This window comes from Dromiciops gliroides, chromosome 3 (genome assembly GCF_019393635.1).
Source record: "Dromiciops gliroides isolate mDroGli1 chromosome 3, mDroGli1.pri, whole genome shotgun sequence".
Classification (NCBI taxonomy): Eukaryota; Metazoa; Chordata; class Mammalia; order Microbiotheria; family Microbiotheriidae; genus Dromiciops; species Dromiciops gliroides.
Window position 1 is genome coordinate 590,777,435 of NC_057863.1, and position 22,587 is coordinate 590,800,021.

General features: G+C 43.1%; 1 protein-coding gene across 8 annotated transcripts in view; it reads right to left on the reverse strand.

The window, feature by feature from the left end:
* The window catches only part of GRIK3 (glutamate ionotropic receptor kainate type subunit 3), a 321,882-nt gene that overhangs the window by 80,627 nt on the left and 218,668 nt on the right, over positions 1-22,587 (reverse strand). For all 8 annotated transcript variants that reach the window (XM_043994620.1, XM_043994615.1, XM_043994614.1 and 5 more), the window contains one exon: positions 7,436-7,543. In XM_043994620.1, coding sequence (XP_043850555.1) covers positions 7,436-7,543 — 108 coding nt within the window. The remainder of the gene's footprint in view (positions 1-7,435; positions 7,544-22,587) is intronic.

A 22,587-nucleotide genomic window follows, 5' to 3' on the forward strand; every position in this document is an offset into this window, starting at 1 on the left:
TGTGTTTAATAGTAACATTTTCTAGAGTGGGGTGAGGAGGGAGGGAGGAAAAAAAGCAGCTGAGAACAAAAGAAAAGTTAGAAGGAAGCACAGAAAAGCAGAGTAGCTTTGAAAATGATGTGTAGTATTTATTATAGGTTTTTTTTAAAAACTAAACAGCATGAATTGGAAATTCATGGTTTTATACTGAATCCTCTTTTTATGTTTGGATGTGTACATGTATTTTTTGTCTTTTTGTACTGAAGCTCAAAATGAAAAATAAAAAAAAATACAGTATGGGAGGCAGCTAGGTGGCACAGTAGATAAAGAACCAGCCCTGGATTCAGGAGGACCTGAGTTCAAATCTGGTCTCAGACACTTGACACTTACTAGCTCTGTGACCCTGGGCAAGTCACTTAACCTTCATTGCCCCACACAAAAATAAAATAAATAAAAATACAGTATGTTGAAGAGTAGTGTGGACCTGAATTGGTAAGGGGTCTTTATCTGGGAGTTCCCTATATATGAAATCACAGATCTAGTCCCTGTCCCTCTTATTATGAAAAGGAGAATCTAGAGTAATGTAGTTAATGTGGAGGAACCCAGAGATCATCAGAGAGAAGTGACGGCCCCAAATATGGCAAATGAGAGATAATGGCAGGGAGATAATGAGAGCTCAGGTAATGTATTTCACTAGTGTACTTAGCTCAGGAAACCACAAACACATATGTCTATGTAATGGCTTCTTGTCCCAGGGCTTGCCCTGGGAAGGAGAGGGAGGGAGAGGCACACTTTTTTTTTTTCCCAGAGGCAGAGATCAGGGCAGTAGCATTTCAGAGGCCACTGAGGCTGATCCAACCAGCTGATGACAGGCAAATGGGGGAGAACTCTCTCCAAGACTTCTGGCTTGCTGGGGAATTGAGGGCTGTTTTAAATTTTGGCTAGACTGAAATCCCCTCTTTTTCTCCCAGTCACTTCCTCTGATGCCGTGTGTGTGTGTGTGTGTGTGTGTGTGTGTGTGTGTGTGTGTGTGTGTGTGTGTGTGTGTGTGAAGTGGTGAAACAAAGGAACTGAAGGGAGGGAAAAATGAGAAATTATTTCCCCAGGAGCTCTTGGTGGGCTCAACTATGGAATCACAGAACCTTAAGAGCTTGAAAAGACCTCAGAGGGTACAGAGTTCAAATTCTACCTGGGCAGAAGCCTACTTGACAACATTTTCAATAAGTGGTCCTCCAGCCTCTGAATTTGAATACCTCCAGTGATGGTGAACTCACTCTCACTAGTTATGTGACCCTGGGCAGTGTGGTAAAAAAATATGAAAGCTTTTTAACAGTCGGTTAGGATTTTAAATCTCACAGAAGGTCACTTAAACTTCTCTAAGATTTGGTTTCTTCAATCGTAAAATGGACATAGTAAAAGTAGTGACCACACAGTGCCAGAGGCTGAATCTCTGAATGGTCTAGTATCCTTTCTACTTGCCAAGAGAAAGCAGCTAGGTGGCACAATGGTGCAGCATACTCAACTTGGAGTCAGAAAGACCTGACCTCAAATCCTGCTTCAGACACTTACTACATGTGGTATCTTGGGCAAATTACTTAAATTCTCACTGCCTCAGTTTTCTCCTTTGTAAAATGGGATAACAGCACCTCACATGGCTGTTGTGAGAATAAAATGAGATAGTATATGAAAAGCTCTTTGCAAACCTTAAAGTTCTGGATAATGTTAGCTTTTATGATAAGGCAGGCAGGACCAATGTCCTTCCTCAATCAAGATGCTCAGAACCTGATATTCCAAACGTTGCTTGACTAGCATAGAGGACAGTGTCACTCAATTTTGACATTGGACTTCTATTGAGGTAGCCTTGGATCACATTATCTTTTTTTCAGCTGCTATAGTATACTCTGGTCTCCTATAGAGCTTATGGTGACCACCCCACCACCCCAAGTCTTTTTAGAAATAATCATAATATCTTGAGTTCCCCCAAAATCTATGCTAAGCTCTTCCCTCCCCTGTCCTTCACCCTGCTGGAAATAGGCTGATCTCCCAAGGCAGCTCATGCCCTTTCTGTCCTTGACCAACCTCAGGAGGAAATCATCCTCTTCAAGGAACACAGGAAACTTAATCAATTAACCAGAGAGGCAGACTACAAATATCCCATTAAGAGAGCTGTGCAAACCAGATAGCAAAGAGACATGTAATTATGCTCCAGTAATTCTGCCTTAATCCTCCCAACACCCAAGCGGGCAGGATCAGGGCCCATCCGGCTTAACAAACAGTAGGGCAAACACAATACTGGAAGGCTGTGATCCGACACTTGGCCAGCCATTCCACACCCCCTCCCCCTGCCCTTGCTGCCTGAGTGATGGAGAATATGTGTCCTAGAGAGGGCCTGGCAGGGATTAGACCAAAGTAGACTGAGTGGCCCATTGCTCACATGTCCTGAGCTGAGATTAAAGCCCAGAGCAGGTGTGCAATTCCAGGGCCTGCAGACAATCCTGCCTGCTCCCATAGTTCCATAGCAGGATTGGACACACAGTGGATGACCAACAAATGCTGTTCAATGCATTTTGTCATGAATTTATTCGATCATTCAATTAAGCCAATGTATACGATATGCCATTAGAAGCAAGGCTAAGTGTTTGAGATATAACGATTAAACAAAATAAAACAGTCCCTATCTTCAAAGAGTTTACATTCAAATGAATGTATGAGGGATATAGAATGTATATATATGGGTATAATGCAAAGTATGGAGTGATAGAAGTGAATTACAACTCCAGATGAAGTGCTTGAAAAAATTGAAAGGGTGAAAAACACTTTAATGTGGGATGTTCAGTGAAATGGCATTGGAATGGAGCCAGGAAGGAAGTGAAACATTCTGGAAGGTGAAAATGAGAAGTCAGTGAATCCCAGGAATTGGGAGGCCTCCATTGCTCCTTCCTTCCTTCCTTCCTTCCTTCCTTCCTTCCTTCCTTCCTTCCTTCCTTCCTTCCTCCCTTCCTTCCTCCCTTCCCTCCCTTCCTCTTCCCCAACTCCTTCTCTTCCTTAAGGAGCAGGACAAGTACGGGCCTTCTCTCTGTGCCAATACCAGCCCAAATGTCCACAATGACTACAGCTCAGATAGAGGGACGGGGAAAGGCTAGTCACAGGTATTTTTCAGCATTATACTCTTTCCTCCCTTCAGTCCCTATACTCCAAGTCTGGGCCTTATAAGTAGGAAGGAAAACTGTAACCCCTCTCACAGCAAGGCTGGAGATTTGCAAACTGCTTGGTGGAGGAGGCAAGGAAGGCACTCCTTAAGGAGTTTCAGGCAAAGCCCATCTTTCCTCATTCCCTGGAAAACCCTAAATCCCCTAAATGATGTGTCAACCAGAAGCAACCTTGGACAGAGCACCCATGGCTCAGAGATGAGAACTGACTAGTCCTCCCCAATCCATTCCTGCACTTCAGACAGATCTCAGCCAAGTCATTGAAATTCACCCACCCAGGTCCAAGACCTTAGTAATCATGAACTCAGCTACTGACATTCAGGGTTGACTTGTCACAGGCCACATCTGCAACTTACAGCCACAACTTGAGGGTCACTCTATGTTTAACCCATCAGATAGCAATGTATGTGGGTGGAGAGCAAATGAGCAAATAAGAACCATGAGAGACAGTGCAGAATAGGAAAAAGCATTCTGGCCTTGGAGGAAGGATAGACTGGGTTAGGACCCCACTCCTGACATTTTCTGGGTATGTAATGAATCACACCCTGCCACAGATACTTCCTGGGTGTATAAGCATGGGTAAGTCACTCACCTTCAGTTTCATCATCTATAAAATGGGTTTAATTATAGCTGTAGTGCCTACTTCACTGGACCCTAAGGTGTTTTGCAAACATTTGAAGGACATGTAAATGTCAGTTATTATTATGGGAAGAGAATAGGAGAGAGTAGGGGGTGGGAAGAAAAAATAAATCAGGGGAGAGAAGAAGGGAAGGAGGGATGAAGAAGAGAAAATTTGAGGAAGGAAGAAAAAGAAAGAAGGCATGAGAGGAATAGAGATGAAGTTAAAAGAGAAGAGGTTCTAGGTAAGTTACTTGAAGGCCGAGACTATATATATATTTTTTTTTTGTAGCCCTGGTGCCTAGCCAAGATACTTGGCACAGAGAATATGTTTAATAAATGAATTTTACTTGAATTATATTTGTCCCCCACATCATCATTAGTAGGATATAAGTGCCTTGAAGGCAGGGTTTTTGTTTTGTTTTGTTTTTGTTTTCTGCAGGGCAATGGGGGTTAAGTGACTTGTCCAGGGTCACACAGCTAGTAAGTGTCAAGTGCCTGAATCCAGGGCCGGTGCTTTATCCACTGCGCCACCTAGCCGCCCCGAAGGCAGGGTTTTACTGGTGTCATCTTTGTATCACCAGAGCCTACTACATTGTCTTGAACTTATAGAGGATATGTAATTTTCTTGGCATTTGAGACTTTGCTAACGGAGTCCCCTTCACCAATGCAGATGACAACTCTTACATCACTTAATAGATAGATCCTAGGGAGTTTTCTGAAGTTTATAGAGCTTAAGTGAATTGCTCGTAGTCATACAGGTAATAGATGTCAAAGCCACTATTTGAATCCAGGTCTTCTGACCCCAAATCTAGCACTAACCTCTAAGCCCTATTGCCTCAATACCTTGGACTTAGTAGGTGATTTTAGCATGCTAGTTGAATTGAATTAGAATGAATCCAATTGTAGAGCCCTGCTCTTTAAGCATGGGAAAAAGCAAAGGGAGGGAAAGCTACCTATTTCTCTTTGATGTCAAAGGACTCATGGACTCTCCCTTTACAAAGCTGAGTCCTCAGTTTACACATCCTTTCCTTCCCTCAGGGCCGGTAAATCAGGGAGCTGTCAGGACCACGGACAGCTCCTAGAGAATCCATGAGGGTTATTTTTTCCCTGAATCTATGTTTGCCCTATCTGGAGAGAATGACATCGTGAAGCATTGGAGTAATCTCCTTGAATAAGGGCCAAGGGAAATCATAGAACATGTGAGTGCAAAAGATGATTTCAGGAGAGCTATGTTTAGCTGAGTCATCTGGCAAAAGGGCTACTTGGAGCCAGATGTTTTTCCAGGGTCTGGGGATGTATCCCCCTTCCTGGTTGAGGTGGGGGAGGGATATGGAAGCACCTTCCATGATAATGGGCATGAATGAAATACCTTCCCAGGACCTGGGCACCTATCCAATTCATTGTCCAAACATGCCTTTTAGTTCTCACGTGGGGATACCTTGTCTCTGTAGAAGCCAATCTTCAGGGCTTTACTTTTATCCTTCTCACCACCAGAAATGCCTCTTAATGTCCATTCTAAAGCTGTCACTCACTTCTTTCAAAACTTACCTCCTTCAGGAAGTCTTCCATAAATAACTCCATCCAGTTTGATTTGCAATTCTTCTTCAGTCCCCTCAACCACTCAATGCATTGTACTGTTGTCATTTATATTTGCATATGGGTGGATGTATCTCACCTGACCCACCTTGGGGATGATCTCAGTAAGGATGTTCTACACTGACCAGAAAGCCTGACTTAATGATATACAATAGACACTCTCCCATGATTCTGGCTTTATTCACCAGTTGTGCTTCCCAGATTCAAACACTTAGAGGTGGATGAGCCCTCAAAGGTTTCCAGTATCACCCCCCCCCCCCCCCGCAACCTGGTATAGCATGCCTGACAGCAGATCATCCATTCTTTGCTTGAATACCTACTGTGGTGGGAACATTAGTACCTCACAAAGTAGTCCATCCATTGTTAGACAGCTCTTGTTGTTAGTAGGTTTTTTTTCCTTACAAGTTGCCTCTCTTCAACTTCCACCCACTCCTCCTAGCTTTTCCCCTTGGGATCAAACAGAACAAATCTAGTCCCTCATCCACATGACAGCCCTTTGGATATTTGAAGAAAGCCATCAGGTTAGTTCCTTTTCTTCCAAGCTAACTGTTTTGCTATATGTTTACTTTATATTCATGCTATATGTATTTTATATGCATTTGTTTCCCCCATTAGAATGTAAGGAGTTTGCATGTAAGGTGTACTTAATTCTTTGTATTTCTATCTTCACTGTCTAGTATAGTACCTGTCACATAGTAGATATTTAGTAAGTACTCACTGAATGATTCTGCTGATGTCTTCTTCAGGCCAAACATCCTCATTTTCCTTCAAATGATATTCAAGTGACATAATGTGACTCTCCTCATCCCAGCCCTCTTCCTAGGACACATTCTATATTCTCACCATTTCTCTTGTTTATGAGTAAGGAGTGGTCCATAGTAGTATGGGAACTGATGGATAAAGGGCTTCTTTCTTCCATATACTACATAGGATTTAGTGGAAAATGGTCAATGGCCTTTTTTCAGTCCTCATCCTTCTTGAGCTCTCTATATGTAGCATTTGACATTCTTGCCTATTTTCCCCTTCTAAATATTTTCTCTTCCCTGGGTTTTCATGACATTATTCTCTCCTAATTTTCTTCATACTTGTCTGAGACTCTCTTGCAGGATCATCATATAATTATGCGAATCCACCAGGACTTTACCTTCTCCTCCTTCTCTACGACTCTTAGTGATACAAACACCTCAGCTTGACATTTAAATCTCTTCACAATCTTTCTCTAACCTACCTTTCCTATTTTTTTATACAGTACTTGGCTGTTTCTTGAACTCATGACCCTACCTCCATCCTCTATGCCTTTAGCCAAGCAGTCTTCTATGCCTAGAATGCACCCATCCTCATTTCTGCCCCTTAGAATCAAGGTTCAGCTCAGGTGCTAACTCTTACAAAGCCTTTCCTGTGATCCCTGGTTGTTAGTACCTTCTCTCCCTACTCCTCAAATAAACATGTATATTGGTTATTTATTTACACTGTGTATTCACCTCACAGGGCAGCTAGGTGGCACAGTGGATAGAGTGCCAGGCTTTGAGTCAGGAAGAATCATCTTCCTGAGTACAAATCTGGCCTCAGACATTTATAAGTTGTGTGATCCTGGGCAAGTCACTTAACTTGTTTGCCTCAATTTCCTCATCTGTAAAATGAGCTGGAGAAAGAAGTGGCAAACCAGTCCAGTATCTTTGCCAAGAAAACCTTAAATATAGTTGCAAAGAGTTGGACATGATTGAAAAATGACTAAACAACAAACCCCACCTCACTAGAATACAAGCTCCTTAAACAAAGGGAATTTTAAACTTTGTGTTTGTAGGTGCAGCACCTAGCATCATGCTTGGGACATAGTAGACATTTGTTTTAGATGGATTGGATTGGAAGTGGGAGATTTGTGAGCTAAGTCCTTGTGTGTGGCCCATCAGAGTCCAAAAGGAATTTATACCCAATTTCTCCAAAGTACTTTGTTGAGAAGTGGAAGGACACTCCCTGGGATGTCTCATTGCCTCTGGTCAGCCGCAGGCAAGCTGGGGGCTCTTACGCACCTTCTCCAGGCCATCTTCTTTCAGGCTGATGATATCCAAGTCAAAATCAGTCCTTAAGCCACTGGTTTTGTTGAAAACAATCCGTCCAGTTAATCCTTCCCATTGAGCCTGCCGGAGGGAAGAGGGCAGAGCTGCAATTACTTAGCCTCATAAATCATCATTCGGTACAACTGTACAATGCTTCATTTTAATTACTCCTTACACCGAGACTTTTCCCCAAAGACCATGATTAATTAATAATCACCTCCATCATTGCAGGCTGCAGCACAGGCCGGTGATTTCCATAAATTCTATTATACTCTTTAGCCAGACTTACATTTGTACCTTTCTTGTTGAACATCGATCTCAGATTTGCCCAAATGAGCCCCCTGCCTCTGTGCTCAGTGCAAATGTTGCCTGGCTTTCTCAGCTCCCAGAGGAGGGGGATGGGAAGAAGGACTAGGGCCCAAGCTAAGCAGAGAATGTTTAGCAGGGCAAAAGCCTCCAGGGCAGGGCAGAGAAGGAGGACCCTGAGACTGTGGCAGGGAAAGTTCAACCCAGGGAGGGAAAGGGAGATGGGAGGGGTAGAAAGGCCAGCAAGCATAGCTCATCGGTACAAACCTAGCCTAGATCATAAGCCCAACTATGATGAGAACAGGCAGCATAGAAAAAAGAGCAAGTGAATCATAGAGAGAAGCATATAGCAACTGACATTCATACAGAGATTTAAGATTTACAAAGAACTTTATTTATACCATCTCATTTGATCCTCACCATAGCCCTGTGATATAGGTAGGCACTGTGAGTATTATAATCTGTCTCTTGCAAATGAGGGAAGTGAGGCTGGAAGTGACTCTTAAGTGACTTGCCCAGGGTCACACAACTAGTCAGCATCTGAGATGGTATTTGAACTCAGGACTCTACTGACTCCCAAGTCTGACACTCTTTCTACTACACTATGCTGTCTCTTGGTAGAGGCATGGGCTCTAGGGTGGCAGGGAAGAGGAGACAGAGGGAGAGACAGAGACAGGCAGAGACAAAAAACAGAGACAGCAAGACAGAGACAAAGGTGGAGACAGAAACGGATAGGCAGAAAAAAGAGAATAAAGACCAAGACAGTCAGAGAGGCACAGAGATGTGGCTGGAAAGGAGGATGGAAAGAGACAGAAAGATAAAGAAGAGGAAAGAGACAAAAAGGGAAAGAGGAAGGGAGGGGAGAGAATGGAGGGTTAAATGCAGATATAAGGAGAGGGTAAGAGAGGTCAGGGCAGGATAGGAGGGGAAAGGAGAGATGAGAGTGAGAAAGATGAGAGAGATGAAAGAAACAGACAAAGAGACACATAGAGGCAGAGACAGATGAGAAAGACAGAGAGAAGAACTCGGTCCTGTTAGACTAGTACAATGACCAGTCCAAAGCTGCTCATCCTTGAATGCTCAGGGAAATCCAAACCAACACACATCAAGGGCTGTTGTGGCTGTGATGCTGTTGGTGTATTGTATCCCAATGACCAAGAGGAGATTAAGAATAAGAAGGCTCAGACCAGTGCTTGACTTACAGAAGATCCCTACATGCAACTATACAAAAGTTGACTCAGCCATCCCATTACTGTTGATATTGCTGGAGCTGTCCAAGGTCCTTTTCACTTTACGCCTTCAGATCTCCCACTCAGCCAGACTGAGTACCTGGGGCTCAAGAGACTCAGATGTCTCTTGTCTCTGAGACCATGACCAATTTGAGAGCTTTTCTGAGACTTACCCCTATTGGTCTTAGTTCTTCTTAAAATCACAACTAATAATCATGAGACCTGGAGTTGACACCACAAAAATTCCTGGGTGAAGGTTGGGTGGGGGAGAGACCTTTGGAAGAAGATATGTCCATTACTGCTGTTGGGGAAGTCCTGGCCAGGAGAGGGAATAAGACAGGGCTGGGGGGAGGAAGAATGCACCTGGGGCACAATCATGTCACTAGTGGGGAAGAAGCACCATCTGGTAGCTTTCTATTTTAACTAATTATTCCAGCTAACTAGGTGCTAAGTATCTAGCTGTAGAAGGGGTACAAATATAGTCAATACATTCAAATTTTAGTGCTCTGAGGCTTAGCCCTAGTCATTCTGGCCTAATTTTGATTTTTCTTCTACCATCTGAGGCCGAATGAACAAGTTCATTTTCTCTGAAGATATCTGAACATAGGGATCATGTCTTTCAAATTGTCTTCTTCATCATGTCCCACTTTCTCAGGATTCTTCCAGGAAGCAAGGGAGCTCATTGCAGAGTTTAGGGGGGAAAGACTGGAGTTGTCAGAGATCTGGGTTTGAATTCCATATCTGCCACTTACTATCAATCAACTAAGAAATATTTATTATTTTCATGCATATATGTATATGTGTGTGTGTGTATTTATATAGATACTGAGAGACAGAGAGAGAGTTACAGGTGGGGGAGAGGGAGAGGGAGAGAATTAGAAGTAGGTGGGATTGGGAAAGGCTTTCTGTAGAAGGTGAAATTCAAGCTGTGCAGCCATGAAAAAATCACTTAACCTCTCAGAGCCTGCTTTCTCATCGGCATTATAGGTATAAGAATATTCACAGACCCTTTGGGTTGATTTGAAAATCAGATGAAATAATGTATGTACATCTCAATCAAAATGATGTGTCATTGGAGAGGCATTTTTGTGGACTGGGAAAAGCTCTGGTCTTACCATGAGAAAATCTGGGTTCAAGACCAGCATTTACTCCATGTGACTGTGGAAAGACCTCTTTAACACTTCAAGGTTTCCCCAATTATAAAATGGGGATGTGTATAATCCGTGCCTCACAGTTCAGTGAAGAAAGTACCTGGTTGGCCTCTGAATGTTATGTCAATGGGAGTTATCATTATAACTACTGCCACTATTATTATTATGCCTTCCAGCCTGAGTTCCAAGCAGAGCATGTCCCTCTGTCAGTTTCAGAAGAAGGAAATGTGTACAGATGCGCAGGGCAGAAGGAGAGAGGTAGCCCCTCCTCATCCCCTCTCGGCATTTACCCACCCGCCAGACACTCTCCAACCAGCCACCACTGCCACCGAGGGCTCACTAAATGAAAGATGCTCTGAACTTTGACCTGGTATTTTCCACCTCCTCTCAGAAATGCCAAGTCCTTAAAATGCTTTACTGTTGGGCTGTCACACAACTAGACAAGGAGACACAGCTCCCTGAATGTGGTTATCTGGGAAAATCCACAGGCTGGAAGGTAGGCATCCCAGCCCTGCTTTGAGATGTAACCTTGTTCAAGTTACTTAACCTGCCTGGGACTTGGTTCCCCTAATGGGAAAACAGAGATCATGCGATAAGTAGCAGTCCTAACATTCCTCCCAGGATTGTTGTAATAATTAAATGAAGCAGTATTTCTCAAGGTGCTTTGGGACACAAACACCTCAAAAAATTCATGGTGAATTCACTCTATATGTTAGCTCTCTATCCATGCATATTGAGAGACAGTGTAGTGTACAGGTTTAGAATGCTGGACTTGGAGTGAGGAAGACCTGGAATTAAATCTGGCCTTGGACACTTACTAGCTATGCGACCCTGGGCAAATCACTTAACCCTTTTCATCTTCAGTTACCTCATCTGTCAAAAGGAGTTTTGACTCAGTGACCTCTAGGGTCCTTTCCAACTCTAAATCTATGATCATATGATCAAAGTCCCTTCCAAGCTTGAATATGTACTTTATAAATAGCTATGCCTGAATAAATTAACTCATTAGTGGCCAAGCCCCCTGATGAGGGGTGTCTCTGTACTCCGCTAGTTGGTCCCTGGATGTCACGCACAGTGTATTCATGGGCCTCACTTAGAAGCCTTTCCAGCTACCAGACATCAGCTCTGCTGGCATTTCCTTAGAGAGTCAAGGAATCATTGGCTTATGTCTGGAAGGGACCTCAGAGGACACCAAGTTCAACTTCTTGATTCTGAAGAAGAAACAAAAGCCAAGGGAGGCTGTCACACATCCAGGGTCACACTTTAATGGGCTAAGCTCTCAAAGCCAACAGGTGTAATTCCCCAAAGGGAAGCCATCCAGGAATTTTAGGAAGTCTTAATGGTTCATGTATCTACTTATGTGAACACATGTTATTTCCCTTGATAGAAGGTAACCACTCTGAGAGCAAGGACAGTTTTATTTTTGTCCTTGTATCCTCAGTGCCTGCCATATTGCCTGTCTGATTTATTGGTGCTTAATAAATGCTTGTTGAATGAGTGATTCATAGCTGTGCCTTGAGAGAACTTTTGGGACTTTTATTTCTGGTGCTTCCAAGGAGAGATGGCCCCATAACAAGAGTTTTGGGGGACATCTGTAATGGATATCCCTCCAAATCACTCCAAGAGGAATATGCCTTAGCCTGAGTTCTCCTGTAGAGCAAGATGGGCCAAAATGAATCCCCACAGCATTTTGATCCCGGTAGGAAGCAATATGGTACAGTAGGAGGAACATTGATCTAATAGGGCTAAACCTGGTGTCACTGCTCTTAAATTTTAATCCCAGTTTGATCTTTAACTAGTTGTGTGACTTTGGGATAATCACTTCATCCCTTAGTTTCCTCATCTATAAAAGGAGGAATCCTGGAAGGTCTAAGGGACCTCTAAGGTTTCTTCCAGATCTAGATCTATGATCTCAGAATAATGTTACTGATTCCCACAATTTTGGCATCTTTGGTATAGCTTAAACATGGTGCTCACCAAAGACATAAAACAACAGGCTGCCAAACCCCTCAATACATATGGGCCTTCACAGCTTCTTTCCTAAGATGCTTCTGTCTCAGAAGATCACAAAATCACAGACCTTTACACCTGCAATGTATCTTAGAGAACATCTATGAAGCGCTTTAAAGTGCTAGGCTAAGGACCTTAGGTTCTATCCTGTGGTAGTAGGGAGTCATTGAAAGTTTGTCAGTAGGGGAGTGACCTAGGAAGATTATATTGTCAGCTGACTGAAAGATATATTGGAGAAAGCAATAACTCTAGGTAGGACGGTTAGTTAGGAAGTTATATCAATTGTTGTTTAGTCATTTCAGTCATATCTGGCTCTTTGTGACCCCATTTGGGGTTTTCTTGGCAAAGATACTGTAATGGTTTGCCATTTTTTTTTTCTCCAGCTCATTTTACAAATGAGGAAACCGAGACAAACAGAGTTAAGTTACTTGTCTAGAGTCACATAGCTAGCAAATATTTGAAGCTGATTTGAACTCAGGAAAATGATTCCAGGTCTGGCACTCTAACCATTGCACTACCTAGTTGCCTTTACATTCTTCTTTCTTCCTTCCTTCCTTCCTTCCTTCCTTCCTTCCTTCCTTCCTTCCTTCCTTCCTTCCTTCCTTCCTTCCTTCCTTCCTTCCTTCCTTCCTTTCTCTTTCTCTTTCTTTATTTTTTGCAGAGCAATGAGGGTTAAGTGACTTCCCCAGGGTCACACAGCTAGTGCCAAGTGTCAGAGGCCAGATTCAAACTCAGGTCCTCCTGAATCCAGGGCTGGTGCTTTATCCACTATGCCACTTAGCTGCCCCCTAGCCTTTACATTCTAATAAGGGAAGGCAATAAATAAAGGGCAGTAAGAAAGCAGGGAAGAAGAAAGGTTTAGCCACGGATAGAATGCTGGCCCTAAAGTCAGAAAGACCCGTGTTCCAATCCAGCTTCACTCTAGCCATGTGATTCTAGGCTTACCCTTTGTAAAATGTAGATGATAATTGTACCTACTCCCCAGTGTTGTTGGGAGGATCAAGTCAGATAATATGTATAAAATGGTAGGTGCTTAATAAATGTTTGTTTCCTTCCTTCCAGTTTTCATCATGGTTTGGAAATGGTCTGGTTTTGACCAAGCGAGGACAAAAATCTTACCTATCAGAGCCCAAGAAGAAAGTGCCAATTAATTAACTGATTAATAAAGAAACATTTATTAAGCACCTACTATATGCCAGGCATGGTGCTAGGTGCCAAAGGTACAAAGAATGAAGCAGTTCCTCTCCTTAAGAAGTCTACATAGGTGACTTGAAAGTTTAAAGTATAGACGACTGGGGGGGACAGTGTTATTATCATTGATAGAAAGGGAAAAGTCATAGATTGGCAGATGATGAACTTGACTTTGTGTATGAATTTGAGGTGAGAGAAGGACATACAAGATATATGTACAAGACTGTAGGCAATTGGAAAATGCAGGAACAGAGCATAGTAGGGAGGATGGAGCTAGAAATACAGATCTGAGAATCTTTTACATTAAGGCAAGGATTAGAGGCTTGGAAGTAGATAAATAAGTTAAGGAAGTATAATAATAATAATAGTAATAATAATAATAATAACTGGCATTTATATAATGCTTTTTTCCTTGAGGAAAATCCTTTTCATTTTTATTATCACCCAAATAAATATTTCAATATAGAAAAAAACACAGAATATAAAATTGTGAACTTTTATTACACAACTATTTTAAGTACACATATATAATGCTTTAATTAATATAATACTTGCAAATCATTTTACACAAATTATATAATTTCATACTCATAGCAATTCTGGGAGGTAGGTTATATTATTATCCTCATTTTACAGATAAGAAAATTCACATCACTGATGTCTAAGGCTAGATTTGAACTCAGTTCTTTCTGACTTTAAATCCTGTACACTGGCCACTGCACTATTTAGCTGCCTCATAGAGAATATAAAAGAGGAGAAGGATGAAAACAGAGCTATGGGAGACACATTCAGAAGGTAGGAGGAAAAGAGCAAAGGAAGAGACAAAGAAGCTTCAGTTAGATCAGTAGGAGAAAAGCAGGGAGAGGGAGGGAGGAGAGAGGAGAGGAGAGAGAAACAGAGACAGAGGGTGAGAAAGAGAGAGACAAAGAGAGACAGAGACAGAGAAAGAGAGAGAGACACACAGAGACACACAGAGAGAGACACAGAGAGAGAGAGAAGAGAGAGAGAGAGAGAGAGAGAGAGAGAGAGAGAGAGAGAGAATGGCATCAGAAGTCAAAGAAAAGAGTTAGTCATATATAACAAGGATGTCAATGAGGCCATGGACTAAGAAAAGGCCATTTTATTTGGCAACTAAGAGGTAACCCTAAAGAGAGCAGTTTCAGTTGAGTGGTAGGGATGAAATCAATCAATGAATGGATAAGCCTTTGTTCGGTACCTGCCACATGCCCGCCGTTGTTCTGGGCAATGAGAATACAAAGACAAAAATGAAACCATCTCCATCATCAAGGAGATTATATTCTATCAAGGAAACAACATGAATATTAATGAATGATAAAACATTTACTAAGTGCTTACTATGTGCCAGCCACTATGTGAAACACTGGGAGCCCAAATACAAAAACAAGCCAAACCATCCCTGTTCTTAAGGGATCCTTAAAAGGAAAGACAACACTTCAAGGGAAAGGGGAGCATGAAGAGAGTGGCATCACAGTCATGTAGTCTGTTCTGGGAATGGTGGTGAGGAAGTACCTTGGAGATCTGGTTTGGAGGAAGATAAGTCAAAAGCTTATTTCTCAGATATAAATATGTACAAAATAATACAAGGAAACTTTTGAATATGGGGAGAAACGAGGAAAGCCTCCAGTAGGGAGTGATATTTAAGCTGGACTTTGAAAGAAAGTGGAGATGCTAAGAGGCAGAGGTGAAGAAGAAGGGCAGTTCACACTCAGGAGACAGCCTGGGCAAAAGCAGAGATGGGTGATGGAGTATCATGTGTGAGAAACAGTAAAGAGGTCAGATTGGTAGATTGAAGGGTAAATGAAGAGAATTAATGTGAAAAAAGCCTGCAAAGTAAGTAATCTGGAGCCAGGCTGAGAAGGGATTGGATTGCCAAACGGGACAGTTGGCACTTCATCCTAGAGATAGTAGGGAGCTACTGGAATTTATTGGGCAGGCAAGTGATGAGACCCGACCTGTCCTTTAGATGTCTCACTATGGCAGCTGTGCGGAGGATGGATTGGAGAGGGGAGAGAGTGGATGCCCGGAGATCAATTGGCTATTGTCTAGGTGAGAAGTGACGGGGGCTTGAACTGGGGTGGTGGCTGTGTGTGGAGAAGAGGGGAAGCCAGATTGCAAAGGGGTTGCCGAGTGAGTGGGTGGTGAGGCAGTTAAAGCAGCCAATATGAAGGATTCTTTCTAGAATTTATCAGTGAAAGGGAGGAGAGAACTAGGAAGGTAGCTCGAGAGGGTGCATCATGGGAAAGCTTTTTTTTATTTGGGGAAACCTGAGCATGTTTGCTAGTTTGGGGAAATGGAGACAGCTGAAAGGCAGGGAGGGAAGATGCATTGGAAATATGGGATGAGGAAACGAGCAAGGTCTTGGATTAGATGGGAAGGTAGAGGGGGGAGGAAATGAGCTCAGGTGGAGTGGTTAACCTGTAAAAGGAAGATAGTCATCTCGTCCTCTCAGACAAGAGGTAGAGAGGAGAGGATGTTGGAGACCAGTTTCACTTTGGTCTTTGGATCACCTGGCCCCATAGCTAGCAATCAAGTTTGAATTAGAATTCAGATCTCTTTACTCTCAGTCCATTGATTTTTTCCTCCCTCATCACTTTATCATGTCTCCTCCAGGTTATGGGAAAACCTGGGGGGATTCTAAATCTACCACAAACTCAATATGAGCCAGTAGCCAAAAAGCTACTGTAATCTCCGGCAGTATTAAAGGAAGTCTAGTGTCCATCGTGAGGGGGTGATCATCTTGCTGTGCTCTGCTCTGGTCAGGTAACATCTGAAGCATTATGTCCCCCTGTGAGTGTTTCATTTAAGGAAGGACATGGACAAACCCTTCCACTAAGGTCTTTGTTAAAGGGTAAATACTTAAAAATACTTGCACCATGAAATTGATTAAAAGGTTTTAAGGCATGGGGGAGAGTAGATAAGAATGCATTTAAGTTGGATGGCCTCAGCCTTTTCAGTGAAGTGGGTAGGACTGCTGAGGGGGGTGTGAATGGTGGGTAGACTTAAGGAGAGAGGAAAAAGGTTTGGAAGAGACACTGAGAAATTTGATAGAGAGCTAACAAGAGATGAATAAAAGGATTGCCAAATAGCAGTGGGAGCCTGGGGAGATTAAATAGCATGAATTTGTCAAGGACCCAAACAGCAGGGTTTTGAGACTTTCTCCAGCAATGCTCAGCAGCCCAGGATGTAAGTGGATTTGTTACTGGTGGCAACACTGGGAATTGTTGGAATAATTCAAGTATTTGGGAGGAGATTTTTCAGCACCTTTCTCCTCCCTCACACCCCTCACGCCACAGCTGAACTCCCATCCATGATTTCCTTGGGACAGACTCCATCTTGTGCCAAAGGAATTCAGCTCCCCATCTTTCAGGGATTTGAGAAATCCTATTTGTTTTTTGCAGAGCAATGAGGGTTAAGTGACTTGCCCAGGATCACATAGCTAGTAAGTATCAAATGTCTGAGGCTGTATTTGAACTCAGGTCCTCCTGAATCCAGGGCCACTGCTTTATCCATTGCACCACCTAGCTGCCCCCGAGAAATCCTATTTGAGGAATTTCCAGCCAAGCCTTCCTCTGGATGGGCATGTGACAGGGGAGGGCAGCAGGGGAATGTGTGGACCCCTCAAAGAACAGTGGCCCTGCCTGTTAATGACCACATGCCCTGGGCCTAAGAGAAAACCATAAAACAAAATGCCAGGGCAGCAGAGATCCTCTCAATGCCAGGGAAACACCTGCCATTCCTGCCTACCCTCACCTCCTCAACCCTGAGCCACCCACGAGATAATATACAATTGATGAACTGGAACTTTATGTTGCTGAGAGCAGGTAGCTGACCTATTAGAAGGCATCTTCCCCATCCCTGCTGGCAGAAGGAGGGGCTGTGGCTGGGAAAGGAGATTGCTCAAGGGAAACGCAGGAGAACTTAGAAAACAAAGCCAGCATGGGTTCATTGAGAACAAGTCATGCCAGACTAACCTAATTTCCTTTTTTGACAGGGTTACTAGGTTGGGCAGATCAGAGGAATGCTGAGGATATAGCATACCTAAATGTTAGCAAGGCAGTTGATGGAGTCTCTCAAAATAGCCTTGTGGGCAAGATGGAGAGATTTATAATTATTTGAATGGCTGGACCCAAAGAGTATTGCTCTATTAATTCACTTCAACTTGGAGGGAGCTTTGGAATAGTAGCCTCAGGACCCTGTCCTTGGCCCACCCTTGTCTCTTAAAACCTTTATTGATTGATGACTTCAATACAGGCCTAAATGGGAATGGCAAATGTTGGATAGTTAACATTCTGGATGAAAGAATTAGGATCCAAAAAGATTGTGACAGGCTAGAAGAATGGGCTAAGTCTAATGGTGGCATTGAATATGGATCACTGTATAGCTTGGGTTCCTAAAGTAAAGTGCACAAACACAAGCGTGCAATAATTGACTTAACAGCATAAATCACAGAATGTAAGAGCTGGGAGGGACTTCAGAATTCATCTAGTTCCATCCTTTCATTTTGAAGATGGGAAAACTGAAACCTAGAAAGGTAGAATGACATCCAAAGCCACACAGTTAGAGAATGAGTTATAACTAGAATCCTGGTTTCTCTACTTCTAGTCCGATGGGTTCTCCCCGGCTCCCATTGCTCTACCCCGAGGCCTCCATTTTATGTGAGGACTTTGGGGTTGTAGTTAACTATCCTGGTTCTTTTCTTTTTGTCGATTAGTCATGTCCAACAAGACAGGCCCTGCCTTCAAGGAGATTACTTTCTGTATTTGTTGTTGTTGTTTTTGTGGGGCAATGAGGGTTAAGTGACTTTCTCAGGGTCACACAGCTCGTAAGTGTCAAGTGGCTGAGGCTGGATTTGAACTCAGGTCCTCCTGAATCCAGGGCTGGTGCTTTATCCACTGCGCCACCTAGTTGCCCTAAGATTACATTCTAATGTTCGGTTGCATCTGACTCTTTGTGACCCCATTAGGGATTTTCTTGGCAAAGATACTGGTTTGCCATTTCCCTTTCTGGTCCATTTTATGGACAAGGCAACTGAGGCAAACAGGGTTAAGTAACTTGTCTAGGGTCACATAACTAGTGTCTGAGGCTGGGTTTGAATTCAGATATTCCTGACACCAGGCCCAGTGCTCTATCTATTGTGCCACTTAACTACCCTGTTCTTACCTGATTTCTCTTTCTCAGTATCCTTTGATCAGGCAACAGAGGTCATGCTTTCTACGAGTGGGTGTTCCCCAGAGTTCTGCCCTTGGCCTTCTTTTCCTTCCCTTTATACTATTTCACTTGGTAATCTCATCAGCTCCCATGGCTTCAATTGTCATATTTATGATGAAGATTTCAAATCTACTTCTCCACCCCTAACTTTTCCATTGATCTCCAACTGCTTAAGGGTAATCTTGAAATTAATGTCCTGAAAACATCTTCAACTCAACATGTCCAAACTGAAGTCATTATCTTTCCTCCCTAATCCCCCCTTCTTCCTAACTTTCCTATTACTTTCCCAGGCTTACAACTTAGGACTCATCTTAGACTACTCACTCACTCTTTCCCCAACCAATTAGTTACCAAGTCCTGTCGATTTTATATCCATAACATCTGTTGTCCCTTCTTTCCTATGATGCTGCCAAAGGCAGCTAGATGGCACAATGGATAGAACACTGACCCTGAAGTTGGGAGGATCTGAATTAAAATCTCACCTTCAAATCTCACCTCATCTCAGACACTTACTATCTGTGTGACCCTTGGCAAGTCACTTAACTCAATTTCCTTAAATATTTGGGGCTTTCTCCAGTCATCCTGATAGCTATCTTGTCCCAGGACACAGATGGCTCTGGAGGAGAGAGAGGGGTTGGTGACCTTGAAAAGCCCTCCCCCACTTAAATCCAATTCACTGCAAATCATGACACTGCCTCCCCATGTCATGGTCCTCTGAGAATGCAGAACAAACATTAACGATAATAATCCTGCCATCACCCTGGTTCATTCTCTTAACACTTTATGCCTACACTTTTTCAATAGTCTATTGGTTGGTCTCCCTGCCTTGATGTTTCTCTCCACTTTAGACTATCCTTCACTCAGCTGTCATATTGATCTTTCTAAATCACAAGTGTCACCATCTCGTACACACATACCACCCCCACACCCCATTTGATAAACTCCAGTGACTCCCTCCTACACCCTGGACCAAAATGAAAATCCTTTGTTTGGCATTCAAAGCCTTTCATAATCTGCCCTGCCCCCTTAGCCTTCTTAGAGCTTATTCACCCTCACATGGATGATCCAGTGACACCAGCCTCCTTGCTCTTCCTGGCATAAAACACTCTCTAGCTCCACTTTGCACATTTTCTCTGGCTGTCCTTCATTCCTGGATTCTCTCCCTCCTAATTTCTCCTTCCTGGCATCCCTGCTAAAAGTCCACCTCCTCCAGGAAGTCTGTTCCACTCCCCTACAATCTAGTGCCTTCCCTCTCTCTATTATCTCCAATATATCTTGTTTATATCTTGTTTGCTCATATTTTTTCTTTGTTTATTGTCTCCCCCATAAGATTATAAGCTCCTTGATGGCAGGGACTGGGGTTTTGTTTTGGGCCTCTTTTTGTATGTCCAATACTTATCACGGTGCCTGCTATACAGTTGGTGCTTAATAAATGTTTATTGGCTGATTGACAAGCAATATGAGAGTCAGCAGTATGACCCTGAAATCAAACAAGCCTAGGGGGCTTTAAGAGAAATCCAGTGCCCCAAGTGAGGAAGGTGACCATCTCATTGTCCTTTGCCCAGGTCAGGCCACATATGGAGTATTAGATCTAATTTGGGTGCTTCATTTAGGAAGCAAGTTGTCAATCCCTTCCGCTAAGGTACTCTTCTGAGGCTCCATCAAGGCATGGCGGTAATCCTGGGCACTCAAACGCTGTGACAACAGCTGTCTTGGTGCCAACCAAACTGAAGAGGCTAAGGCAGGGCCTCTCGTGATGGGACAGCAAGAAGAATAAAAATTGGACCTTAGAAAGAACTTCTTGACAGAGAATTATGCAAGACATAGAAAGGAGGGAAGCCCCAGGAATTTTTCCAAAAATGGGAGGTCTCCCTTCCTACCAGTGACAGGCCAGTTCTTCCAGGGCCATAAGGACAATCTCAGAGATGGATAGACTAGTTGAGTGATGTCTTGAGTGCTTTGAATTATTTGTACTATTTGTGTTTCTGATTCCCATTAAGGGTTAGATAACCATCTGTATATCACACTCCCATGGAACCTAGGAAGTGCCATGAATAAAGCACTAGGTCTGGAATCAGGAAGAGCTGAGTGCAAATCTGGCCTCCAACACTTGCTAGCCATGTGATGCTAGGTAACTCAATTAACCTTTATTTGCCTCAGTTTCCTCAACATTAAATTGAGATTAATAATCAGGGCAGCTAGGTGGCGCAGTGGATAAAGCACTGGCCCTGGATTCAGGAGGACCCGAGTTCATATTTGGCCTCAGACACTTGACACTTACTAGCTGTGTGACCTTGGGCAAATCACTTAACCCTCATTGCCCTGTCCCCCCCCCCAAAATTAAAAAAAATTAAAATGAGATTAATAATAGCTCCTACCTCTCAGGATTGTTCTGAGGAATAAATGAGATATTCAGAAAGTCTTTGAAGGTGTCTGGTGCATAGTAAGCACTTAACAAATCTTTGTTTCCTTCCCCTCTACCCCTTCTCCCTAGACTCCAATTTAGGGACCCCTGGCTTCACTGCACAAGCCCTAAAGTTCTTTCTTGTGTTCTGGTAAATAACTCTAGTTGCAGGCAGCTGAAGGCTGTCAAGTATTCAGCCGTGGGGAATCAGCCCTCCCTACCTTGCCGCACACTGATCTTGTCCATCCTCTCTCCAGGGCTGGCAGAAAGAGGGATAGAGAGCACAGATAGAGCAAGAACAGGCAATAGGAAGCAAGCCCTTTCAAATTTTATCTTCTGACCCAGGCTCCCACTGAGGGCCTTGGCTGGGTCTAGAGGTTCATGCTGGGAAATTGTTTTGGGGAGGAAAAGGCAGTTAGAAGAGTATTGGAGTCAATGAAATACTTTCAGTTAGCTTTACCACTATGGGGGAGTCAACTGTTCATGATACAGGAACCTGGCACTTGGAGTAGACCAAAATTTCAATGGGAGACAGACATCTTGTCTGTGCTGGGAGCCACTTATGTGGCTAAGCTACATTAACAGAAAAGTCCAGCCACTAAAATAAGGAGGAGGACCCTGGCTGGGCAAACTCTACTTGGAGTATCTTATTCAGTCCCAAACATGTGTTTTAGGTAGGGAATTGTCAGTGTGGTGATTTTCCAGGGAAGGGTGGCTTAGATCGTATAAGATTTGAAGACTGTGTCACCTAAAGATCAATTGAAGGCACTGGTGGGTAGTTATCTTGGAAAAGGGAAGAAGGGGGGAGATGGGAGGGTCTTCAAGTATTTGAAGTCCCATCATGGAGAAGAGGGATTTGACCTCTCCTTGGCCTCAGAGGAGAGAACTAAGAGCATATGGTGGAAGTATTGGGAACACAGATTTCACCTTAAGGAAAACAAATATCTTGTTGAATGTGGAATAGGTTGTTTTAGAAGGTAATGAGTTCTCTGTCGCAGTAGGTGTTTAAGCACAAACCAGAAGAGGGACTCGTGATTTGTGGTGGACTAAAGAAATCTCTGAAGTGTCTTCCAATTCCAAGTTTAGGATTCTAGCCTTCTATGATCTTGGCAGTTGGGCAGATCTTATGTCTGTCTACTAATTGGTCATTTCCTAGAACCAAGGTACCACCAACCATTGGCCTTAGTTCAGAAGCAAGGAAGGAAACAAGGCTTAATTAAGCAACTACTATGTGCTAAGAACTTTATAGATATTATCTCAACTGATCCTTAAAACAACTTTGAGAGGTAGGTGCTATTATTAGCCCCGATTTTCAGTTGGGGAAGCTAAGGCAAGTATAGATTAAGTTACCAGGGTTAAGTGTATGAATCCAGATTTGAACTCAAGTCTTCCTGACTCCAGGCCCAATACTCTATACACTGTAAATACTGGGAAGGTAGGCAGTCTGGACACTGCACCAGGACTTTAGGGTTTCAAGAACATGACATTATCATTATCTAATCTTCTTCTGTTGTTTTTTGTTTGTTTGTTTGTTTTTGTTTTTGCGGGGCAATGAGGGTTAGGTGACTTGCCCAGGGTCACACAGCTAGTAAGTCTCAAGTGTCT